Source organism: Sciurus vulgaris (assembly GCF_902686455.1).
Source record: "Sciurus vulgaris genome assembly, chromosome: 17".
NCBI lineage: Eukaryota > Metazoa > Chordata > Mammalia > Rodentia > Sciuridae > Sciurus > Sciurus vulgaris.
In genome coordinates, this window is record NC_136478.1 from 61,468,849 (window position 1) to 61,493,207 (window position 24,359).

At 49.4% G+C, this 24,359-nt stretch overlaps 2 protein-coding genes across 7 annotated transcripts in view; both read right to left on the minus strand.

Moving 5' to 3' along the window:
* The window catches only part of IL4I1 (interleukin 4 induced 1), a 36,381-nt gene that overhangs the window by 1,708 nt on the left and 10,314 nt on the right, over positions 1-24,359 (minus strand). Inside the window, exons 2-9 of one of the 6 annotated variants that reach the window (XM_079119464.1) lie at positions 9,675-9,803; positions 8,142-8,287; positions 7,565-7,819; positions 4,312-4,345; positions 3,988-4,226; positions 2,889-3,001; positions 1,960-2,161; positions 285-353 (exon numbers count right to left, since the gene is read on the minus strand). In XM_079119464.1, the coding sequence (XP_078975590.1) occupies positions 285-353; positions 1,960-2,161; positions 2,889-3,001; positions 3,988-4,226; positions 4,312-4,345; positions 7,565-7,663 (756 nt within the window). In that variant the 5' untranslated portion in view covers positions 7,664-7,819; positions 8,142-8,287; positions 9,675-9,803. Of the gene's footprint in view, positions 1-284; positions 354-1,959; positions 2,162-2,888; positions 3,002-3,987; positions 4,227-4,311; positions 4,346-4,683; positions 6,764-7,564; positions 7,820-8,141; positions 8,288-9,674; positions 9,804-24,359 lie in introns of those variants that run through there. The other 5 variants (XM_079119465.1, XM_079119467.1, XM_079119469.1 and 2 more) reach the window with 5 other exon arrangements.
* Positions 10,054-14,412, minus strand: NUP62 (nucleoporin 62). Its single transcript, XM_079119493.1, has one exon. It carries the CDS (start codon positions 14,179-14,181, stop codon positions 12,625-12,627), a length of 1,557 nt encoding a protein of 518 aa, XP_078975619.1. The 5' UTR covers positions 14,182-14,412; the 3' UTR covers positions 10,054-12,624.

Below are 24,359 nucleotides of genomic sequence, written 5' to 3' on the forward strand. Positions count from 1 at the left end.
GGGCCGATGCAGGCCCAAATCAGCTGGCTGCACCTGCCAGCTGTTACCTCTGTCCCCACTTCCCCGAGAACCTCCCCCTGACTGGGCCTCCTGTTTCTATGCTCTGGACCTTAATGATCTGGCCCCCTCTTGTAACCAACCCATGAGGGAAAAAGAGGTCCAGAAAGGGGGCGTGTCCAGGGAGCAGCCAGACTGGAGCCTTGAATTCCTTACTTCTTTGGGAAAGCCCCGCGGGCACCCTCTTTGCCCTCGTTTCTGACAGAAAAATCGAAGCCACCACTCACCAGAAGTGTGAGCCTTTCAAACCTCTTCATTGCCTTTTTGCAGCCCAGCACCATAACTTCTTTCAGGGCCTGTCCGGGAACAAGCAGAATGTGCCAGCAGGAAGGGCTGGGTTCCCCTGGTTCTGCCCAAGGCCAGATATTCACCACTCTTTCAAGCCCCCAGGCCTCCACCCATGCTGCACCACCAGCCTTGCCCTCCACCGCAACTCTGATGACACCGGGGGGAGGAGTATCTTAAATGTTCGTTCCCCTCACCCCTCATCAGTTCAGTCCACCCAAGAACTGTGTCTGTGCCAGCCCAGCTGTGTTCTTCTGGATCACTGCTGGCATGGACAGAAGATAAGTCCCCTCTGCCATTGGTCAGCACTGCCAAGACATGATGGCTGACAAGGTGTATTCCCCAACCTTTCTCTTGACCACTGCCCTCTGGCTCCCCCTCAGCCTGGTGTTCCAGGTTCCCACCAGCCCCTTAGTCACCCTTTTTCAAGACAGCTCTGGTTCTACAGAACAATGTCCAGTGCCTAGGCTGCCCCTGGGACCCTCCTGCCTCCATCGTGCCCTGTGATTCTCCTGCCTCATCTATGCCTGGAACACAGTGACCACCCTTTTCAGTCTCTGTTCCAAGTCACAGTCCCTGCCAGAAGCCTTGCTGCTCGGGTCAGAGTTCAGCCCTCTCATTTGTCCATCTGCTTTTCGTTCCTGACCAGGAACCCCCCACAGAAGGATGAGCCCCTTCACTTGCCACTCACTCACTCGCTCGGCTGGCATTTCCCTAGGCTCCCTGTACTATCAGTGTCAGGGCACAGAGCTGACCAGGATTTGGTGCTCACCCTTGTCTGTGAAGGGAAATGGACAAGGAAGGGGCTCCCAGAGTTGACTATGGCCAGTCCACCCTAAGGGCATCAGGAAGGCCTCCTGGAGCGGGGGAGCTGGCTCTCAAGGGACAAGCAGAAGCTCCTTGGTGGGGAAGCAGGAGATGTGGTGAGGGCGCAGGTATGGGATGACGGCTGAGTGGAGCAGGCTTCAAGGAGCAAAGAGTGGGTGTGTCTGGACCAGTAGGAGGACTTTGGGCAGTAATGAATTTCTTGGAGAAGGAAAGGCTGAAGAAGGGGAGGCAAGGCCATGAAGGGCTGGCACATGAGTCTCAGGGGCTAGGACTTTGTCTGAGAGGCTCTGGAGAGCCAAAGAGTGCTGTGGGCAGGGTCAGCTCTGAGTGAGAAGACTGCTGTGGAAGCAGGAGGCTGGGCAGCCAGGGAAGAGGCTGGGGTGAGGATTCAGAGGGCTTGGGCTTGGGCTTGGGCTGGACAGAGAGGTGGGAACATGTGGTGGGGGTGGGAAAGGGAGTGGGGAGTGAGAATGGCACCTGGGGGTCTCCCACGTGACTGAATGGAGCCATTTTACGATGGAACCTGGGGGTACAAATGGGTTTAGGGAAAGATACTGAGCTCAGTGGGGCTGAGGGGTGGCCAGGGGACATGGCACAGGTCTGGGTTGCAGGAAACATCACCTGGGTGATCAGGGTTTTAGCCAAAGATGGTCCAGGGCAGTGCACAGTGGGAAGGGGAAGCTTCTGGTGGGGGAGTTAAAGGCAAGAGCCAGTGGCAGGAGACAGTAGGGAAGACAGGGAAGGTGGGGCACAGAAGGTCAGGGTGGAGGAGGGTGTGGGGCCACCTACTTTGTGGAGAGCCATTTGGTAGATTTCTTCAGGTGAGTGACCCTTCTCCCTGGGGCGCAGGTTGTAGCCCAGCTTCTCGGGCATCTTCTCTACCACATAGTTCCGCAGCTTCATGTCATTCACTTCTGTCCATGTGTTCTCATCGTATTGGGTAAATTTTGTCAGATTGAGTCCCAGGCTCTTGCAAAGCTCATGAAGGATCCTGAGGATGTGGGAGAGGTTGGGTGAGGGCCAGGGTTTGCAGTCCTAGTGGGGCTTGGAGGAGGGAAGTGGGGATGGGCATGAGGCTGGAGTAGATTTGGGATCAGTGCTAGGGATGGGAATGAAATGGAGACATTGTTGGAAGGCTGAGGGCAGAACCAGGATGAGGACTGGGTCAGGAGCAGGGACTGGTTTTCACTGGGGATGAAGTTGGAGCTCAGGTTTGCCTTGAGAACAGGAAGAGAGTTCAGGACAGTTGGAGGTTAGGGATGGGGAAAGGGCCAGAGACAGTGGTCACGCTGGTGCATAGGGTCCTGAGGGCATTGGGAGAGGGAGAACTGGGGAGGCTTGCAGGGGATGGGATGGCACTGGCTTGGGCTAGGGGCTCTGGCTGGAGGAGGTGACCTGAGCCCTGCAGCAGGTACCACTATGGGGCTGGTGCCAGGGGACCATGAGGTTGGGATTAGGTGAAAGATGAAGTTGCAGATTAGGTACAGACCCAGCTTGTGTGGGGCCTCTAGGCCTGAGGGTGACAAACTGGAGCAGAGTGCTGGGGGTGTAGCTCAGTGGTAGAGCTCTTGGTTAGCATGCATGAGGCTCTGGGTTCAATCATCAGTACCATAAAAAGAATAAAAACAGACACTGAAGCCTGGAGCTGGGATCAAGGTTGGGTTCTGGTTGTGTCTGAGTACAGAGGCGGGGCTGGGGGCACCCAGGTCTGGCCTCACCTGTGGGAGTTGGGCATGCGCATGGCTCCCAGCTCCCCAATCCAGCCTGTCTTCCGGTCCCGGAAGGTGAAGATGCGGCCCCCAATTCTGTTATCTGCCTCCAGAATGGTGACCTGAGGGATGAGGGGAAAGCAGGGACCTTCCTCCTACTGAGTCTCCCACCCTATGCCAGACTCTCCCTTCCTCCATCCTGCAGTGGTATGTATCTAGATCAGGATTGCTTGCTTCCTCCCTCCTCCCCACCCTCTCTCCCTCCTCTTTCTCCTCTCTCCCTCTCCGCTCCAATACTGGGAATTGAACCCAGAAGTGCTCTACTACTGAGCTACATCCCCAGCCCTTTTAATTGTGAGACACAGTCTCGAACTTGCAGTCCTCCTGCTTCAGCTTCCCAAGTTAGCTGTATTACCGGTATGTGCCGCCATGTCTAGTTGAAGATTCCTTTCTTTATGAGTGGTGGGAGGGGTTGGTAGAAGAACAGAAAGTGGGCATTTCCAGCAGGAAAGTCACTGGCTGGATTGCAGAGGGACTTCCCAGTTTAGGAAAGGAACGGGGTGATTTCCCAAATGCATAGAAGTCCCTGGGCTGGCTCATTCTCATTCTTGGATTTCAGTAGGGGAGACTCTAGACTGAAAGTGTCACTTCCCCTGGAGTTTTTGCCTCCACGAACACAAATCCTCATCCTTGCTCCCACCTGTCATTTAGAGTGATTTAGAGCTGGGCATGGTGGTGCACACCTGTAATCCCAGTGACTCAGGAGGCTGAGGCAGGAGGATCACAAGTTTGAGGCCAGCCTCAGCAACTTAGCAAGGCCCTAAGCAACTCAGTGAGACCCTGTCTCTAAATAAAATATACAAAAGGGCTTGGGATGTGGCTCAGTGATTAAGTGTCCTAGGGTTCAATCCCTGGTACCAAAAAACAAGAAGAGTGATTTAGAGGGAGTGGAACAGAGCATGTCAAAGATCTCTCAGGGCATACATGTTAGAGCAGGGGTTTCAGGAGAAAGGACAAGTCTCTCTCTGTCCCCGCCACCCTGCCACACCAGATGGGAAGGGTGTCCTCCTTCCAGACTCCCAGGGGGACTATAAGAAGTACTTCTCACCTTGTGTCCAGCATCACTAAGCACCTTGGCAGCCACCAGCCCAGCCACGCCAGCACCAACCACGATCACCTTCTGAGGTCTTAAGGTTCGATTGAGGCCCAAGGTCACCACCTTGAGCAGCTGCTCATAGTCAGGATCATGCATGCATTTCTCAAAGGGGTCCTGGCTGAAGGCCACCTTCCAGTCCAGGGAGGCTGCTAGACTGAGGAGGATTGGCACTAGGGTGAGGAGGCGCAGGGCTGAGAACAGAAGGAAAGAGTCAGAGCATACGTGGGGGCAGGATTCTGCCCCATTTGTCCCAGGGTCACTCCCCTGCTAACTTACCCAACTGGGCCATGACTCTTAGTGGAGATGGTGTCTGGGGTGGAGGAAAAACAGAGGCTACTATGACCAGAACCTGTGTTCCCCCAAGCCTGACTGTCCCCCAGTGGCCTGCCTGGCTGAGCCCTTGCCCTGCGGCTGCCTTTCTCTCTGGGCTTGTGTGTCCCCTGACTTGGCCCTAACTTTCCAGCCTGCCTCTGCTCTTATCTCCCCGCTTCTGCCCCTCTCTCTTCTCTCTGCCCTCTTTCTGTCTCCTCATCTGACAGTCTCTTGTGTCTCTTTGTCCTCCCCACTGTCCCTGTCAGCCCTGCTCTCTGCAGGCCCATCTCCATTCCACCCCCACACCAGCCTCCGAGGCTCTACCTTCAGCTCTACCTTCAGCTCTCTGAGGACAGGGCAGCAGGGCTGGCTCTGCAGCCCCCTCTCTCTTCTTAAAGTAGCTGGCCCCACCCTTTCCTCCCTTGGGAAGTTTGGCTGGGGAAATGAAACTGCTTTCTTGGAGTCTCAGATGTCAGAGCTAACCTGGAAGCCTGGGGAAAGGGGTCAGGAGGAAGTAACTCAGTCTATTTTCTTCCTCTTGCCCCAAATAGTTCTGGGGCAGTCGGGAGGCCAGAAATTTATATTCAGGTAACCATGCCAAGGGTGGGGGCTTCCCCCAGAACCTGCCCCATCCTGGTCACCAGGTCCTTGTCTCTACTTCCCCTGTGCTCTCAGCTTCTTGGACTCCTGGGGCAGGGGGACCAAGGGTTTCTGGTCTTGGGGCTTCACGTGACTGGGTCAGACCTCCTTTCTTCTCTGAGTCCTCCCTTTGTCTGCTATGGCTGTGCCCATAGGGCCCCTGCTGGCTCCATTTCCCTTCCCATATACCATTTGAGCCCTAATTTCCCCTCTGTGGAACGAGAACAGCAGTGTTCTCTCAGGCAGCAGTGCAGTGAGCAGGATGTGGGCTCCAGGTCAGTCCTGATCCTGGATCCAGTGCCCGCCAGCCAGGGTCTTTGCCCTCTCAGAGTATGGTTCCTGAATGCTGTTGTCAAGTGGGGGCTGTTCGAGTGTGAAGGGGTACGGTGAATCCAGGTAAGATCCTGCAGAGAGCGCTTGGATTAGACTAGAACCTGTTCCTTTGGTCAGCTATAGTGGCTGCAGGGGGACTGGGGGCTTCCTGAGTGGCCACCTGGCAGTTGGATGCTTGCCCCTCCTTTCTATCCCTGCCTTGAGAATACCATGCACTCAGCACAGGCCACGGTGTGGGGTGGCACCTTGAAGAAATGGTTTCCCCAGAGCCTCTACTTCTTTAAGGTCTTCATGTCAGGCAGCAGTGAGACCAGATGACCTGGAGTCATCCGAGTCTCTACACAGGGCAATACTTAAGCCCCTAAGCCAATGGTGAAGAAGCAACAGGGGGTTGTAGAGAGGGTGGGGTCGCTGAGGAGAAAAGTTAGAGGCATTTGGTTCTCTAGCCAGGGTGGGGGCAATAGCAAGAGCGAGCAGGCTGGGAAATTTTGCAGTAAATCAAAGGGGGATGTGGTTTGGTGAGGAGGATTGGGTGCACGGGAATGAGTCAGAGAACTTGATGCAGGGGTTGGGGAGGAGTGGCCAAGGGGCAAAATCAGTGAGCTGGACAGAGCCGGAATGCTGAGGGAAAGAGCTCAAATCAGCACGGACAGCAACAAGGGACTAAGGGGCCATTTCAGCTGTAGTCTCCACTTGGGCCACCCTATGCTCAGAATTTTACATTCACTGTGACTTGTACAAGGCCTGCATTTGACAGATAAGGAAACTGAGGCTCAACCATGGCAAGGAGGACCACAAGGCTCAGAGGGGAAGGACTTGCCCTGAGTCCCACAGTGGGAGCAACAGCATTGGGGGTTCCTCGATCCTTGCTGGCCTGGCTCCTGCCCTGAAGACCCTGGCCTCTGTAGTCTCATAGTCACATCCTGTACCAGTTAAGGAACTAGAAACCACCATGAAAAGGGGTGGAGGTGGCAGAGCCAAGGACTACTAGGGCACATCAGGGCAGGTGTTTGGGTCCCCAGGGTGGGTGAGTGAATTCCTTGTCCTTCTGGCAATGGGCTGCTCTGTTCATGGCTTCCCCTCACCTGGTGGAATCTAGGGAACAGGAGGGTGGCTACAATGGAGGGTAGAGTCCTATCACATAAAGCATGATAAATCCCGGCTACCGATGACAGCAGCTACTGCTCAGTAGTACTTAAATATATGCTAGATCCATTTTACAGTGGATAAAACTGAGGCCTGGCTAGGTCACTAGCTGGAGTGGTGAGCCTGCGCCGGACCTGTGCAGCCCAGCTCCAGGCTTATTCTCAACTGTTTCTGCTGTAAAAAGCTCACATTTTTAATTTTTTTGGTACTTGGAATGGAAGTAGGGGGCACTTTACCACTAAGCCACATCAAACCCAGGGACATTCTACCATTGGACTATATATCTCCAGCGCCCCCCCCCCCTTTTTTTTTTGACCCAGGGCCTTGCTGAGTTGCTGAGGCTGGTCTCAAATTTGCAATCCACCCGCCTCAGCCTCCTGAGTTGCAGGGATTATAGGTGTGCTCCACCAAACTCAGCTCTTTATTTTTTGAATTAGCATGTAAGTTGCTGAGGTTGGCCTCAAATTTGCCATCCTTTTGCCTCAGTCTCCAGAGTTGCTAGGATTACAGGCATGTGCCACCAAACCCAGCTCAACATGCTCAGATTTATGGGGCAGGGCAGGGTCTCTTTAGCTTGGTGCTATTGACATTGGGGCCAGTTAATCTTGGGTGGAGCTATTCTGTGCAGTGCAGGGTGCCAAGTGGCTCCTCTACCCACTAGATGCTGTAACACCCTACCCTCCACTAAGGGCAACAACCAAAAATGTCTATGGATGCAACCAAGTGTTTCCAGGGGAAGTGGGGGGGCAAAGTGAGGGTGGGATCAGGGAGGTAAGAGCCACAAAGAAGAGCAGTACAGGTTAGGCTTGGTGTCCAAGGTGTGGGCAGGAGACAGGACAGGATGCCCAGACAGAGGGCTGAGGTCAGACGAGGGGGTGAGAGGTGCGGTGGTGCTGAGAGAGGCCACACTAAGCATCTGTTTGTTTCACTTGGTTTTGGGAAATCCTGGAATTTAAGGTGGAATTTCCAGAAGACAAGTTTAATCCTTCTAGGTAGAAATGGTCTTTAGGGGGAAAAACCCTACCCAACTTTGTTTTACTTCCAGAACCATAATTTCAGTTCTAATGGGGTTTAGGTTACATCTACAGCAGTCAGAGACCTGGCCCCAGTCCCACTGGGGGTCCCTGTGGCCCCTCAGGGCAGAGAATGATGACAGTGACCATGCAGACGTCCCAGGGACTGGGCTGCTGTGTGGCATTTTGTATGCTTTTCTCTGAGTCTATCTGAAGACCCTGAGTGATCAGCATTCAAATTTTCCCCAAGCCAGGCACAGTGACCCATGCCTGTGATCCCAGTCACTGAGGAGGATGAGGTAGGAGGATCCAAGTTCGAGGCCAGCTTAGTGAGGATCTGCCTACAAAAAGGAAAAACAAACAAAAACAGGGATGGGGTATATCTCAGAGAGCTTGTTTATCATGCATGAAGCCCCGGATTCCGTTTCCAGCACTGAAATGATGACAAAGCACTATCCAAGTCACAGAGGGGCAGGGACTACCCAGGGAGAAGTCAGAGGTCCAAGCCTGGATGTGGCGGGCACAGAGAGCAGAGGACAAACTTACCTAAGGCCCCTGATGTTTGGCCTGACCCTTAGAAAGGGGTTCCCTTTCCACAGAGCCCTCCTGTCCCTTCCTCCCATTTCCAGAACACCCCTGGGTCCCAGATTCGGGGGCACTCACTGCATGGCCAGCTGTGGGGGGCTTTCTCAGTGCCCATGGCCTTTCTGGTTAGCCTGGGACAGAAGTCATCATCAGACGTATGCAGAACTGGAACGAATGGCAGTGGCTTTGTCGTGCCGCCCTTGTTGGGTCAGGGATGCCAGGTCCTGGTGTGGGTTAGAGCAGTTGGGAAGCTATGGGAGGGCAGGCCCTCCTTTCCTAAAAGTGTGTTATTATGGAAACTCTCCAACATGTATAAAAGCAGACACACGAGGATGATGAAACCAAGTGCTTCCACCATCTCACAGCCTTGCTTCTAGTTACATTTTCTTCCTCCCCAAACTGGATTATTTTGAAGCAAATCCCAAATGATGTTTCACAAATATATACTTCAGGATGTTTGTCTACAACAGGGAAAGGCAAATTTTTTCAGTAAATGACTGAGATTTTACAGGCCACGTCTGTTTCAATGTAGTCCTACTCAAAACAACGTATAGGTGAGGGGGTGGCTACGTTCCAATTAAGCTTTATTCACAATAAGAGGTAGGACCACAGTTTGCCATTCTCTGATCTAAAAGATAGGAACTTACTCCCCCGCTTACCCCCCAAGATTGAACCCAGGGATACTTAACCACTGAGCCACATCCCAACTCTTTTTAAATATTTTATTTAGACAGGGTCTTGCTGACTTGCTTAGGGCCTCCCTAAATTGCTGAGTCTGGCTTTGAACTCACAGTCCTCAGCCTCCTGAGCTGCTGGGATTATGGGCATGCACCACCACTCCCAGCAAGGGCAAACTTTTAAAGCACTTAATTTTGGGGTTCCCCCAAAATTTAGAATCAGTGGTATGCTGGCACTGGCTCCATCAGATTCACAAAAACCGATTTAAAATCTCAGGATTTTGTTTTGTAAGCAACTCAGTCTTAAAAAGATACCTACAATTTAATAAATGTTATTAAAAACAAAGACAATTAATATTTAAAGCCCATCATGTCCTAATTTTTTTTTTTTTGCAGTACCTGGGAATTAAACCCAGGGACACTCTACCACTGAGCTCCGTTCCAGGAATCCCCACTTCTTCCAGAGTTGCTGGGATTACAGGCATGCACCACCACTTCATATTTGAGTGTTTTACCCTATTACACAGACTCTTGAAGTAAATGTATTTTCTGTACTGGTGTGTCTCCTCCCAAATCTGTGTTCACCAACCTTACATAGACAGAAGTCAGCTGTGGTGTGAGGAAGCACATACAACCATGTAGACTGGCATCTACTGCCATTATGCTTCCCCACTCCAAGATGAACGGTTAATACACTGCCAGTGTTAACACTGCAAGGGAACCATCTATTCCAACCTTCCACAGGGGACCAAGGTACTCCTTTTCTGGGAACTTAAAGCTGTTTCAGAAATCTGACCCTTCCCATGCCAAGCTGAGCCTGATGGGATAGGGGTGTCCTCTAGGGGAAGGGGTTGGGCAGTAAGGTGGGTAATTGTTTGAGGGTCATTCCTAAACAAGGTACAGGAATGCAGGGAGAGCTTGTGAGGAGAATCACCTTTAAAAGCCTTGGATTCCAAACCTAGTCACCACTTGTTTGTTGTCTTCATAATAGTTAATGAAGAGGAACTTAAGTGGAAGGGCCAATTGCAGGACTGGCAAGGAAGCACATCTGCCTGTTTTCTTCCTGAAAAGGGACAAACTGCAATTATAATGAAGTTGTCATGCTAAGGGAGGCCCCAGTACACTGCTATTCCTTTTTGTTCTTGGGGACCCTCCCTGACTGCCCCCAGGCCTGCTGGGGCCATTTCCCTCTGGATCCAGAGCACTACACATGGTGATTCTTATTTATCCTAACTGCCTGTGTTCTTCAAAGTGGTGTGCCAAAGATCCCCCAGGGCATGAGAAGAAAATATCAGAACTCCAATTTGTTTTCAAAATTTGTTTATTTTTTAAACACAAGAAAGCTGAGGGTATAACTCCATAGTAGTACATAGTTAGCAGGTATGAGGCCTTGGGTTAAAACACCTAAGCACAAAATCCTTCCTGTCACTGCCCGCCACACCTGACAAAAACCCAACTGTAAGAAAGTAATTAAGCTTTACTCATGCTTAATATGCAAATAGGAATATTATATTTTTTGTACTGGGGTTAAACTCAGTGGCACTTTACCACTGAACATCCTCAGCCTTTTGAGACAGGGGCTCCCCAGTTGCTTAGGGTCTTGCTAAATTGCTGACAGGGGCCATGAGCTTGTGATTCTCCTGCCTCAGCCTCCAGAGTTTCTGGGATTACAGGTACATGCCACTGGGTCTGGCAGTAATAGGGATATTTAAACACACACACACACGTGAAATGTATGCTCAAAATATTCTCTAATCACATCTGAGTGGCTCCTGCCAGTGATGATCTTATGGGCAGAGAAACATCACTCCATTTCCTAACTACAATGCCAGATCAGGAACTGGTATGAAGCAGATGCTCCAAAAATGGATGTTGAAGGAACAAACAGATGAAACAAGTGGTTTCCTGTTTTCTAGGGGAACTTGAGGCCTTCCTTTGGGCAAAGCGATCAGATAGGCATCAAGGTCCATGGCAGAAAAAGGACAGTAGTGGGCACAGCTTTAATGGGAAGCCACTGAGGCAGTCAGGGCTTCCCTCCTCTAGTCCATTCTGCTCCCTCTCCTGTGGCTTCTGCTGGAACAAAATTTGTTCTTTAGTGCCCAAGATAGTCCAAGGAAATAATCTCTCATGATCTCAACTTTGGAAGACTTCTTTCCGGAAACTGGGCCATAAATCTCCAAAATGTGTGGCCCAGCTTAATGTGGAACCAGTTGAGGAAAGCCCAAGGGCCTGATTCTCCATCCCCTAGAAGCGCGAGACTCAAGCACTTGGCATCACTTGAGCCCGTGGGTGTCTGGAGGGCTGAGGCACATGGGCGGGGGTGGTTTACCTGGAAATTGCCCTCCCACACAAACCCACTCCCTAGAGCTTCACCTAGCATTAGCTTCACTAAAGCATAACCTAAGCCCTACAGCTGGCACGGTGGGATAGAGAGGAATGCAGTCTATGATGTCGCCATGACACTTATACCCACTTGTGGCAGATGACAGCACTCACACATTATTGTAAGACAGGATTCTACAATAAACATGGCCCTGGGGCAGGACTGCCTAGGTGCTCCTCTTCCACCTGTAGTACCTATCCCGTCAGCAGAAAGCCTATCTTGAACTTGTGTTGCTCCCTCTCACCAAAGGTCCAATCACATATTGATGGGTGTCTATAAAGAGTGTAGTTTTGCTTCAAGTAGTTGTCGTCTTTTTTTTTTTTTTGTGGTACTGGGGATTGAACCCAGGTCCTTGTGTTTGCAAGGCAAGCACTCTACCAACTGAGCTATATCCCCAGCCCTCAAGTAGTCTTCTGCTTTTCAAACTGAAAAGCAACTTTCTCCTAATATCTACCCAAACAGCTGTGGTTTTGTTTCACAATGCACTTTATTTAGGAAAGCAACATACCGTCATAGGTATTTCAAAGAATGCAGCAAAGTACAAAGATAAGATATAAAAAAGACAACTGGAATATAACCAACTGGCTTTGGCCTTCAAGACGCTGTGGACCTTACTATGACTAAGTTAACTCTGACCATGGGAAGTTCAGAACCAAGTCTGGTTGCCTCTGGCAAGTCAGGTCATATCAACAGGTACTTGTGTGGACTAGTGTTTGCTGTTTCATCTTCACTGTTTATTGAACATGTGACAGGGACTGTGATGTGATGAGGACACAAAGGGGAACGACAGTCAGTCTCTGTCCACAGGAGCTCACAATCTAATAGATTGAGAAGCACACAGTCAACACAATATGGTGTGAAGTGCTAGCCCAGTGTCTTATGGGGACCACAGGATGGTCACCTAACCCAGCTTTGCACAATCAAGGTTTCCTAAGGCAAGACCTGGAGGATGAGCATGCATATTAACCAGGCAAAGGGAGGCCTCTGGGTGTGAATCCTGCCCTTTTGCCATCCCTTGTGGACCCTCGGGGACCATCTCCTCTGAAACTCTCTATCCCATTGTCGGTCCCATTCTGTGTCATGGTGGTTAACTTTCATGACTCCAAGACCAGGCTGCCATCTCCTCAGAGAGACAGGGAGTAACCTTGGTCTTTTTTTCAGTGTATCCAAGACTGAGTTGGACAAAGTGGCTGCTGAACACAAACCCTGGATAGGGAATAGATTGTTCTTTGACAGATCAGCATTTTTCTATCACATAGCAGGAACAAGAAGGAAGAGGTGGGTAGTTGTAGTAGGTGCAAAGGGTCAAAGATACAAACAAAACACAAAATCCAGCCACTAGGTTGCTGCCTGGACCAGAGGACTCAGAATATTTCCTATTTGCTAATGGGTAAAGTCCAACCACAGAACCATTCTCTCAACAGCACAGTAATTTGAAAGAAACCCCAAACTAGACAAAACGACCCCCACCACCCCCTGCCCCAAATCCACAGCCCTGCGTTCAGTCGAAGGTGATTCGGAAGCTGCGCTCCTGCTCCTTTCGACGCCCTTCACACACTTTGGTCACTTCTTCTACCTTCCTCTGTAGCAGGGCTGAATTCTGGTCAATCCACTGCAGAGAGTCCATGTGTGCATTGAGGATCTTGCAGATCTGCTGTAGAGGGTCACTGGTGTCAGCGGGGCCTCCAGATGTGTTCAGGTGCTCGATGATGTCCTTCAGGTCCTGGGCCATGCGCTTCAGCTGTGCGTCAATATTCTCAGCCAGCTTATAGGTCTTCTCGCGCTCCTCGTCAGCATGCTGCAGGTAGATGGTCCCGCTCTGCTCCTTGACTGACTCCTCCAGTGGGCTCAGCAGGTCTTCCAGCTCCTTCTGTTGGGACAGGATGAAGTCAAGCTCTTGGTCCAGCCGCTTCTGGTCCAGCTTCACCTTCTCTACCTCACGGTGCAGGCTGGTGATCTTCTCCCCATTCTCAATCAGTGTACGGTCCCAGGCGTTGACCTGGGTGGCCTGCTGGAGGAAGTGCCGCTCCTGGTCTTCCAGCTCCAGGCTCCACTTGTTGATCAGGCTTTCCAGTTGCGCATAAGTCATCACGGGACAGGTGGCTGCTCCAGCAGCTGTACTGGTGCCAGGTGGAGCTGTCACAGCAGCTGCTGCATTGCTCGGGATCCCACTTGGCACCAGTGGTTTTAAACTCAAGGCAAAGCCAGTAGTGGTGGTGGTGGTGGTGGTGGTGGTGGAGGATGTTGCTGTGGAGGCACCAGAAGCTGCTCCAGGGGCTTTTAAGCTAAACCCCAGCATACCAGCTCCAGGAGCTCCAGCAGTGGTTGCTGGGGCACAGAGGGAGAGCCCTGTGGTGGTGGATGAGGTGGGAGCAGCTGCTATTGAGGCAAAGAGGGTAGGCCCCACGCTGGTAGTGGCAGCAGTGGGTATGGGAGCAGCCGGCTGTGTGGTCCCTGCTCCAGTGGTTGCTGGTGTTGCTGGAGTAAAGGGTAATCCAGTAAGTGCTGTGGGCTGGGCAGAACTGCCCACAGAGCCAATGTTGAAACCAGAGGTCCCAGTCTGGGACGTACTTCCACTGGTGAAGGAGAACCCTCCAGATGTGGTGGTTGGGGCTGCAGAGGTGGTAGAGGAGCCAAACACAAAGCCACTGGGTGCTGCCCCCTGGCTGGAGGTGGCGGTGCTTGATATGGCATTGGTAAGGGTGCTGCTGCCAAGCCAAAAGCCACTGGGGTTCACCGTGGCTGGGGTGGCAGTTGTGTTGCTCAAATTTAGCTTTGGAGCATTGATTCCTAAGGAAAAGCCAGTACCTCCAGAGGAAGGAGTTGTTCCAAAACTGAACCCTGAGGTCTGTGTTGCTGGAGCTTGGGTAGTGAGTGAGAACAGGCCAGTTGAAGGGGTGGTTGTAGCTGGCTGTGAGGAAGTCCCAAAGTTAAACCCTCCAGTGCCCGAAGCAGAGAAAGAAAACCCCGTTGTAGGGGTGGTTGTTACTGTCTTTGCAGTGCCAAACGTGAACCCTCCTGTAGGAGCCCCAGTGCCTCCAAAATTAAACCCGCTCATGGCTCCAGACTCTGGTGGCGGCAGCTACTCCGGCTTCCAAGCAAATTCAACAGCTTCGCAACCTTGGGGAAGATTTTTAAAGCAGAGGAAGCAACATGATCAGATGGCAGTTTTGGAAAGGCAACCTCAGTGGCATGATGGAGCATGCTTGGTTTGGAGGGTGGTGGGGCTAGACAATTAGAACAGGCAGCAACCTTTCCTCTTCCTTCTGTATGACCTTAACTAGACTCTGCTAAACTAGCAAAGGATCCAGAAGCACAAAGTTCATGCTCAAAGGGCTAGGTGCTAGGAACTAAATGTGCTTGGCAGTGTGCAACCATGTTCAGGATAGTGGGAGCATTCCACTGAAGGAAGAAAGTGGGAGATGGACCCTGAGGAGGTTCAAATGGAGGCACCTCCAGTGAATGGAACTAGAAGGACACAAAATAACTCCTGTGGGACCTGTTCCCAGGGTGGGACCCAGTGAGGGTCCCCTGCTGGCTGCAAGCAAAGTGTTTGGAAAATAATCTGGCTCATGCTGCTGAGAGATGGACCCTGGCTGCTGAAGGCAGCATCCACGTACATCCCTCACAACATCAGGGGACGGAGGGCAGGCTGGAGCCTATGTCCTCCTTGGACAGGTGTGAGACCCAAGTGCTCAGTCAGGGCACTAATGCCTCTGGATGCGGTGATGGCTCAGGAATAAATCAAGACATGGTAAGTCAGTCAAAGTGCTCCCCTAGGGTTTTTCACCAGGCTAAAAGGCAATACCTTCTTTTATTTGCAGGTGTAGCCACAGAGGGTATGAATATAGGCCTTCCCCCTGGGCATCTTCTTAGCCATCTGCAATAGGAAGCAATGAGTTGCCACCAGAGAGTGATGGGTTTGGGGAAAGAGAAGAGAGAGGGATAAAGTGCAACCCAGAAGCTCCCAGGGCCAGCACATCTCCATTCACTTTATTTTTGGTATTGGGAATTAAACCCAGGGGTGTTTACCATTAAGCTACATACCCAGGCCTTTTAGGCCTTTTTATTTTGAGACAGGATCTTGCTAAGTTGCTGAGGGTCTCACTAAGATGAATTATATCTACAGTCCTTTTTTTTTTTTTTTCCCCTGTGGTACTGCGAATTGAACCCAGGGCCTTGTGCTTGCAAGGCCAGCACTCTACCAATTGAACTATATCCCCAGCCCTTACAGCCCTTTTTTAAAATTTTGAGATAGGATCTATCTAAGCACTAAGTTGCTTAAGGCTGACCTCCAACTTGCAATCCTCCTGCCTTAAATTCCTGAGTAGCTGGGATCACAGGTATGCGCCACCATGCCCTTCAAGGCCTTGGTTTTTGAAAGAACCAAATTATACAATGTGAATTCATTCTGAGATATTAGTGGCCTCACAACCAGTTTTTATAAACACAATCCAAATGCAATACACCAAGTTAATGAATTAAACAAGCCACCCTAGGCAGGCTTTCTGTCAGACTGTGCCTTGCCTCAAAGATGATGGGGAGGTCTGGGGAGATAGCTCAGTTGGTGGAATGCTTGCCTTGCATGCACGAGGCTCTGGGTTCAATCCCCATCACTGGAGGGGAAAGGGGCTCAAGAGCAGGTAGGTGGAGACCACAGACTAGCTAAAGGCAGCAGTGAATGGCATATGCAAACCATACAGGTCTGGCCCGAGCATGAAGAGCATAATATTTCCATATAAGCAATGGGGAGCCCTAACTAGTTTCTAGTACAGATGGTGTGGCAAGCAGTATAATGACCTTCCCAAGATGTCCACAGCCTAATTCCTGGAACCTGGGAGTATGTCACCACATACATTAAAAAGGACTATGCAGATGTGATTAAGAATCTTGTAGTAGGGCCTGGTATGACAGTAAATGCCTGTAATCCCAGCAACTCAGGAGGCTAAGGCAAGAGGATAACAAGTTTGAGGCCAGTCTCCAACTTAGCAAAACCTTAAGCAACTTAGTGAGAATGTATCTCAAAATTAAAAAAAAAAAGAAAAAAAAGGGCTGTAGGTGTAACTCAGGAGTAAAGCACCCCTGGTTTCAATCAATCCCCAGTACAAACAACAAAACAAACAAAACAAAACCCAAAATGTACACAAAAAACAAATATTATATGGGGAGACTATCCTGGATATTCAGTGGGTCCTAAATGTAACCACATATGACATTGTAAGATGGATGCAGAGGGAAATTTTTGATCAGAAGGCCATGTGATGATGGCAACAGAGATTGAAATAATGTGCTTCAAATAAAAAAATGGAGAACCTGGGAGTATGTTCCCTGAACACAAGAACCTGAGCGACAGTCTCTAGGGAAAGACAAGGAAACGGATTCTCCCCTATAGCCTCCAGAAGAACCAGCCCTGTCCATACCTTGATTTGGCCCTGTAAAACTTACTTTGAACTTCTGACCTGCAGAACTATAAGAGAACCAATGTGTGTCGGTTCAAGCCATTAAGTTTGTGGTAATTTGTGAGAGTAGCCAGAGGAAAGGAATACGGTTCTGAAGTAGATTGGAGGTGGGACTCAAGTCATTCTCTTGGATGATAAGGAATAGCAAACCTCTGAGTTTAGCTCTCTCCTCAGGAAAGTTGGGGTATCACGTAGGGTACTGATGTATAACCAATGTAGGAAGGGTAAAAGCCAGGGTACTCACTCTCACTGTGGCCACAAGGCAGGAACAGAAGGCATTTTCACACTGTGGACACCTCTGGAAGACGGTGAGGAAAGGAGCTGGGAGGTACTGTGAACACCAGCTGTGAAGTTCTTTCGTAAAAGACCCCAGGTGTGGTTGACCTCAAGTTTAGAACGAATTCAGTTTGTTACCACTGCTTAGTGTGTCTGTGGGTTGTGTGGCTACAAATGTCAATTCTTGGAGCTTTCTGGGCAGCTGACGTCAACCCTGACAACTCGGTGTGGCCAACACCATGCCTCACCCAGACCCTCAGCTAACTTCCCAACAGTCTTGGAAGGGAGGTCAGGATTTTGGTCCCTGTGCACAGGTCAGGAAAAAGGCTGAGGTGGAAATGGGCTTTCAGTCAATTCCTATCCTATAGTGGGCCATGTACCACACCACCCTCTGTATTCCAGCTCCACAGGCGCACACCCCTCCTTCCATTTCACCCTCAAATTCTGATTTTCTCTTCACCAAAAAGAGCTGAGGTAGTGCAGCTCCAGGGTACCTTCTGCTTTCAGGCACAAAGTCTGTTCCAGATGCAAGGAAGAGACCAAAGCTTGAATTCTGTGTAGCTTATGCCACTTACTAGTTCTTCCAAAGCTTTCTATGCCCTGTATGTAACAAAAGCAATCTCCACTCTCTTGTGAAGAATAAACAAGGTCACAACTGAGAAGGGTCTGTTTCTTCTTCCCTCTCCAAGCCAGTTCTTATTTCTGGATGTGTTAACAGGAACTCACCTCCTAGCTGAAGTCAGAAGAAACCTACCGTAGCTGTCCTCATCCCTTTCACTGTGTCCTTTGCTTTCTTCATGGACCCCTATTTTTTCCACAGTCATGTGGGAGATGTCCCCAGGGTCACATGCTGGACTGGCCTGGTCTAATCCAGTAGATCTCAACTGGCTGCCCAGTGGTACTACCTGGGAGCACTTAAAAGATAACACTGCCAGGTCAAGGAAGTCAACCTTCTAGAGGTGGGATCCTGACCTTGTCATTTTTACAAGCTGTCCTAAGGAATTCTGTGAAAGGTCCCTTCATGCTGGGTCCCATGGTGTATACCTGCAATCCCAGCGACTCAGGAAAAGGTAGGAGGATCCCAAGTTCAAGGCCAGCCTCAGCAACTTAGCAAGACCATCTCAAAAAATAAAAAAGGCTGAAGATGTGGCTCAGTGGTTAAGTGCCCTGGGTTCAATATCTGGTAATCCCCCACTCTCCCCCCAAAGTCCTTTACTCTCCAGAGACCATGGCAGATGTCTCAGCTCCCAGACCTCTTCATGTGTGAGACTATACCTCCTCACTATTGGGCCACCTTGAACTGGGTTTGTTATTAGAAGCCAAAACATCTGAATGGCTAAATTTACGTTTCAGTTCTCAAGAACTCAGTTTGAGAGAGCTTCTGCTATTAATAAGTTGCAGCTAAAATTTTCAAAGAACATTTATAAAAAGTTCTTTACTACTATTAAAAGACTACAAGAGTTAGGCATAATAGCACACACCTATAATCCCAGCAAATCAGAAGGCTGAGGCAGAAGAATCACAAGTTTGAGGCCAGCCTGGATAACTTACCTCAACAGTCTCAAACAAAACAAAAAAAGGTGGCTAATGGATGTAGGCTCAGGGTTAAAGCACTCAGTACTATCCCCAATATTACAAAGAGGGAAACAACAAAAAACAATCCTAGTAGACTACCAGAGAAAAAAAATTTCTGTGGGCTTGACTGGTGTAATGGCTCCCTACTGATTCAATGCTCCATCAGTTTCTGATGCCTCAGGAGTCAGGGATCTATTCTTATGGTGCATACATGCTGATCCAGCCCTGTTCTATGTGCTTTTGACATTATTATTCACTCCTGAAAGCAAACTTCGAGGTAGGTTCATCTTATCAACCAGGACTATGAGGGCCAGAATTGTGAGCTAAGCCATGGCTCCTGCCATCAAGGTGATCAGAGGTATGTCATATGTGAGCTTCAGGACTAGGTTCCAGGTGGAGACAGGGCTGGGGCACATGTCACAGGAGCAGGGAAGAGGCTCTTACCCTGACCTGGATCCCAGGGACAAGTCTTAAGTGTTTTGAAAGAATCAGGGCTGTCAGGGCCAGCCAGGATCTGGGTAAGGAGGAGAAGTCATCCAGGTGGGGGAGGATCCTGTGAGAACACAAGAGAGCCTGAAACAGCAGGTATCTCTGGGGTGTAAATGGATCTGGAGTGGCTAATGAGACAGTGGGATGTGCAGTAAAGGGTTGACTTGGCAGGTGTGGGCTGTCCAGAACCTGAACATTCCAAGTAGACTGGCTCTTGTCCAGCTCCTGGGAGAGAATGTCTAAGACCCTGGAAGACAGATAAGTGTTTGGTTCTCCTGTGGCCTTAGGCCATGCCAGATAGTCTATAACCAACACTGATTCATAGTGGACAGAGAGGATCAAATATCTAAGTTTATTTACAAAGATGTTCCTTGCCCATGGAACTGATCACCATGGACACTTTGGATATCAAGGTTCAGGTGAACTTCCCTGTTTGGCACTACAAATGGTCCCGAATTTACAATGGTTCAACTTAAAAAAATCTTTTTTTTTTTTTTTTTTTTTTTAAATTGATACTGGGGATTGAACCTAGGACTGCTTAACCACTGAGGTACATCCCTAGCCCTTTTTATTTTTTATTTTGAGACAGGGCCTCACTGAGCTGCTGAGGGCCTGGTTGAGTTGCTGAGCGTGGCCTTGAACTTGTGAACCTCCTGCTTCAGTCTCCTTAGTTGCTGGGATTACAGGCCTGCACCACCATGCCTGGCTCAACTTACAACTTCTTGATTTCGAAAAGGTGTGAAAGTGATATGAATTCAACATAAACTGTACTTCAATTTTTGCTCTTTTTGCAGGCCAGTGACACACAGAACGATCCTCTCTTGGGGCTGGGGAGATAGCTCAGTCGGTAGAGTGCTTGCCTTGTAAGCACAAAAGCACAAGGTCCTGGGTTCAATCCCCAGCAACCCGCCCCCCCCCAAAAAAAAAAGGAAAAAAAAAGAGAATGATCCTCTCTTGAGATGCTGGACAGCAGCCAACAAGGGGTTGCTTGCAGTCAACCCTTCAATCATAAGAGCAATTTCAAGTATGCAGTGCTGCTAAACCAGCTTGTTCAGGTTAGGTATATTCCATACGTTTTCAACTTATGATGGGTTTCTCAGGACACAGCATCATGTTAGGTCAAGCAGCATATCTGTACTCCATGTGTGCTGCCACATGTTGTTGCTAGGAGCATTAAATGCTGTCCATGAACTCTCAAGGAGTGACACCTGGACGCTTATCCCTGGTCTTGCCCAGACCTATGCACCACTTCCCTTTGCTGATTTTAGTTTGTGGCCTCTTGCTGTAAAAAACTGGCCATGAGTATAACAGTTCTGGTGAGCTTGGTGAATCCTTAGAGTGAATCACTAAGCCTGAGGGTGGTCCTGAGGACAGTTAGACAAGATGTGGTAGAAGTTGGCAGAGTCACGTACGTTAGGCTGGAAACTCAAACTTTTTGTTGAGGGAGCCACAGGGGACTTTAAGGGGTGTGTGTGTTCGGGGATTATCATGGCCAGATATGAGGGGGCACTAGGCTAAGGCTAGGGCAATTGTCTGGGCTGAGAGCCCAAGGCCTGACCTGAGACTCTGAGAATAGAGCATAGAGGTGAGAGCATCTCAATCTGAAAAATGAGCACAAAAATTGTAGGGTCACTGACAGCCAAAACGTGGAGAGTTTCTCATAAATGCAAGCTATCATGAGCTCTGACACAGGCATTTCCATTTTTACCATAGGGGAGAGTTTTCCTAAAAAAGAAGCCAATGGTGCTGGAGGAAGCAGAGAGGAACCCAAACTGAGGAAATGGTGCATTTCCTGTAAAGGTGATAGGCTGATAGGACAGGTGATCCGGGCTTGATAGGACTCAGCTGTAGCCACCTGCAGCTCACCGAGGTTACTGATCCCTCTTGCCACTCCCCATGCATCTGCTCTTGTGTTTCAGAACACTGTTACCACTTTTCATTTCCCTGAGAGCTGAAGAAAGACCCACCTGGGATTGTGACCTACAGATTCATCCCACCCCCCGTGTGGGAACCATGGTTCTCTTCTGTCATTGCCAACCATCACTCAGTTGTACTACCGCCCCTCCATCTTAAGTTGTTTTGCCACTCCAAGTTCTAACTTCACCTGAATTATTTACTAGAATAATAGTTCACTCAGCACTACCCAAAGTAAGGTGATGAAAACACAGGGGAATAAAGGCTTGTTCCTGCAGGGCACAGTGCTGCACAACCGTAATTCCAGCAACTTGAGAGACTGAGGCAGGAGATGCCCAAGTTCAAGGCTAGCCTCAACAACTTAGTAAGACTGTCTTAGAATAAAAACGATGGGGACATAGCTCAGAAGTCGAGTGCTCCTGGGTTTAATCCCCAGTAAACCATCCCTGCAAGAGACTTGTTCACTGAGGGGGCATCATAGAGCAGAAATAAATTACTTCCATTACATCTGTTCATGTAGCAAAAACTTCTGAGCACTTGCTGTACCAGGCACTGTCTGAGGCCTGGAAATGTGCTGTAAGACATGCTCTCGTGGGGTTTACATTCTAATGGGAGAAAGGAAACAACAGACATGACTGACTACTGTGTGTTAGAAGAAGCTCGGCATTATGGGTAAAGGAAAAGGTCAGGGCAAGGGGAGCTGGGGCACAGTGCCGGGTGAAGGTGGTAGGCAGGGCAGGCATCTCAAGTCTAGGCAAAGACTAAAGGCAGTGGGAGGATCAACCAAGGCCTCTCAGTGGGAAGAACGTTCCTGACCAGTGAGGAGATGGAACAAGGTCCTGAGGGGACAGAAACAGTAGGAGAGTGTGGCCAAGAAGGCAGGTGTCACTGATACTGAGTCCTGGGATGCTTCTGATTTCCTCTTGCCCTAACCTTAGCCCCTTTCCTTAGATGTCTGGAGTAGGGCTGTGTCTGAAAAGGAATATGGGAAGACCTTAGCCTTGGATCAAGAAGAAAGAATGGATTAGAAATATGGGGGGACAGCAGAAAGAATAATGGTCTCCAAATAAGCCCATACCCTTATCCTGGAGCCTGTGACTACACTCCTCACGTGGCCAAAGGGACTTGGCAGATGTGATTAAAGATCTTGAGATGAGGATCCTGGATTGCCCATGAGGGCCTAAGGCAATCATATGGGCTGTTTGTTCAGCAGAATGAAGGAAGAGGAGGAAAGAGAGTGACGACTATGGAAAAATGTCTGAGAGACACCAGGCTGCTGGCTTTGGAGATGAAGAGGTTACAAGCCAAGGTAGATAGCCTCTAGAAGTTGGAAAAGGTAAGGAAATGAACTCTCTCCCAGAGCCCCCAGAGGGATACAGCCCTGTAGACCCATTTTAGATTTCAGGAGTACAGAACTATACAAGAATAAATTTGTACTGCTTAAACCATTAAGTTTGTGAGGACAGCCAGAGGAAACTGGGAAAGAGGACAGTGGGAAGAATAGAGAAAGAAGTGAATTTAGAAAAATAGATGGGAAAAAACAGTCTAGAGTTGGGGTCAAGAAAGGCACTGGAGCTGGGTGTGGTGGCACATGCCTGTAATCCCAGCAGTACAAGAGGCTGAGGCAGGAGGACTGCAAGTTCAAAGTCAGCCTCAGCAACCTAGCAAGGTTGACTCTAATCCCCAAAATACTGAGAAAGCTGAGGCAGAAGGATCACAAATTTGAGGCCAGCCCGGACAACTTAGTGAGACCGTCTGAAAATAAAAACAAAAAAACTCTCTTGGGCACTACTTTCCCTCACTTGCCCCCCCATGGTGGTGCTGGGCCTGTACCCAGTGTTTCTGCAGGGATTTCCTGTTTAAAATACCATCTTTTGTCCATTTGAGCATATTCACTGGGCAGCATCACCAGCCAGCAAACCCAACATGTCACATAGTACTTGCTGTCCATTTATCTTAAATATCCCTTGAACCACTTAGTTTCCCACTCTCCCTCATGTCAAAGGAAACCCTCGAAGCCTCAGGGAACAGATCAGCTCAGAGCCTGCCTTCAAGAACGGAAACCAACTGATGAACAACAAGCACCGTGTTAAGACCTCAGCCAAGGCAGAGGTGTCAATGCTCCTGGAAGAGACAGCAGTGCAGAGGAGAGGCATTGCTGGCAGGTTCTGCAGTAGAAAGGCCTGTGAGGCCAGGCTACAGCGTGATGGCAATAAGCCACAGGAGGAGTCCTATGGGGCAGACTCATCCTGGTTACTTACAGGAGCTCGTGGTGGCCTGGACTGTTCTATCCAGCTCTTACCCAGTCACTTGACTGAGGGGCAGACTTTTCTCTCTAGTTTCAGGAAACCAGCCAGAGAAGTGGTGTAGGTGCTTTTCTAAGCCAAGTCTGCAGCCGAGCAGATCTCAGCCCACCCCTCAAGCACTCTCAGGACAGTCTTCTTCCACAGTCTGGGGTATCCCCAATAGCAGGGAGGGTGGAAGGAACAGAGAGGCTGGTTTCTTACCTCCTTAGGTTGCCTGGGATTTGGTACTAATTTCATCTAGCCCATTCCTCCCCAAGGCCTTTGAACCTCCCAGATACTCCTACTTGCATTAAGGATTACAGGCCTATTCAAAGACAGAGAACAGGTGTCTGTCTGCTTCTCAGTTGGTAGAGCAGCAAGAAGTTTCCCTGCACAGATCAGATCATAGTGATCTGTGTAGTGAGTGAGTCTTTTCTTCCAGAATGAATCACAGTAATCTTTAGTGCATGTTCAGACATTTAACATTCAAATGTTCATATGTTCCTGCATGTATCTGCCACAGAGGTCTCACCACATCTGTCCCATTTCTCAGCCATACCAATGACATATTGGTGGGCTTAAAAAAAAGACAAACTTGGATCTTTTCAGTTATAAGCATAATGACTGAACATTCACACTGCTCTGAGAACTGTGCCTCCCGTTAAACCTTGTTATGACACATGCACATTACCTAATGTTAAAAACAAAAACAACAACAACAAAAAAAACCACCTTATTTTGTGACCAGGTGCTATTATGTTCTCGTAGTGCTATGAAGAAAAAGTACAATAAGGGAAACTCTGGTCCCCTGTCCCAAGTCACCTGGATCTCACTCCTGGAGACAAGTTGTTACTTGGGTCTCTTTCTAGAGGCTTTTTGTGCACCTAAGCAAATGTGCAATTTGTATTCTCCTTGTTTGTACCTAAGAGACAGTATGCTGACACACTGTTCTTTCTTTATTTAATGTATTTCAGCAGGCTTATTCTCCTCATTTAGTAGATAAGGAAACTGAGGCACTGACCTGTCTGAGGATCCCAAATCCTATATCTGTCACTTGCTACACAGGGTGGTACCTAAATGACTCTTGGATTCTTCAAGGTCCTCAACATTCTGTTTTTCCCTCTTTCCCCTGAAAAATACCCTTTCCCAACTAGTTACAACTAATTAGCAATTACATTCTCTTTCCTACTCCTGAGGCCCAGCCACACCCAAGGAGCTCAGGTGGTGGGACAAATAGC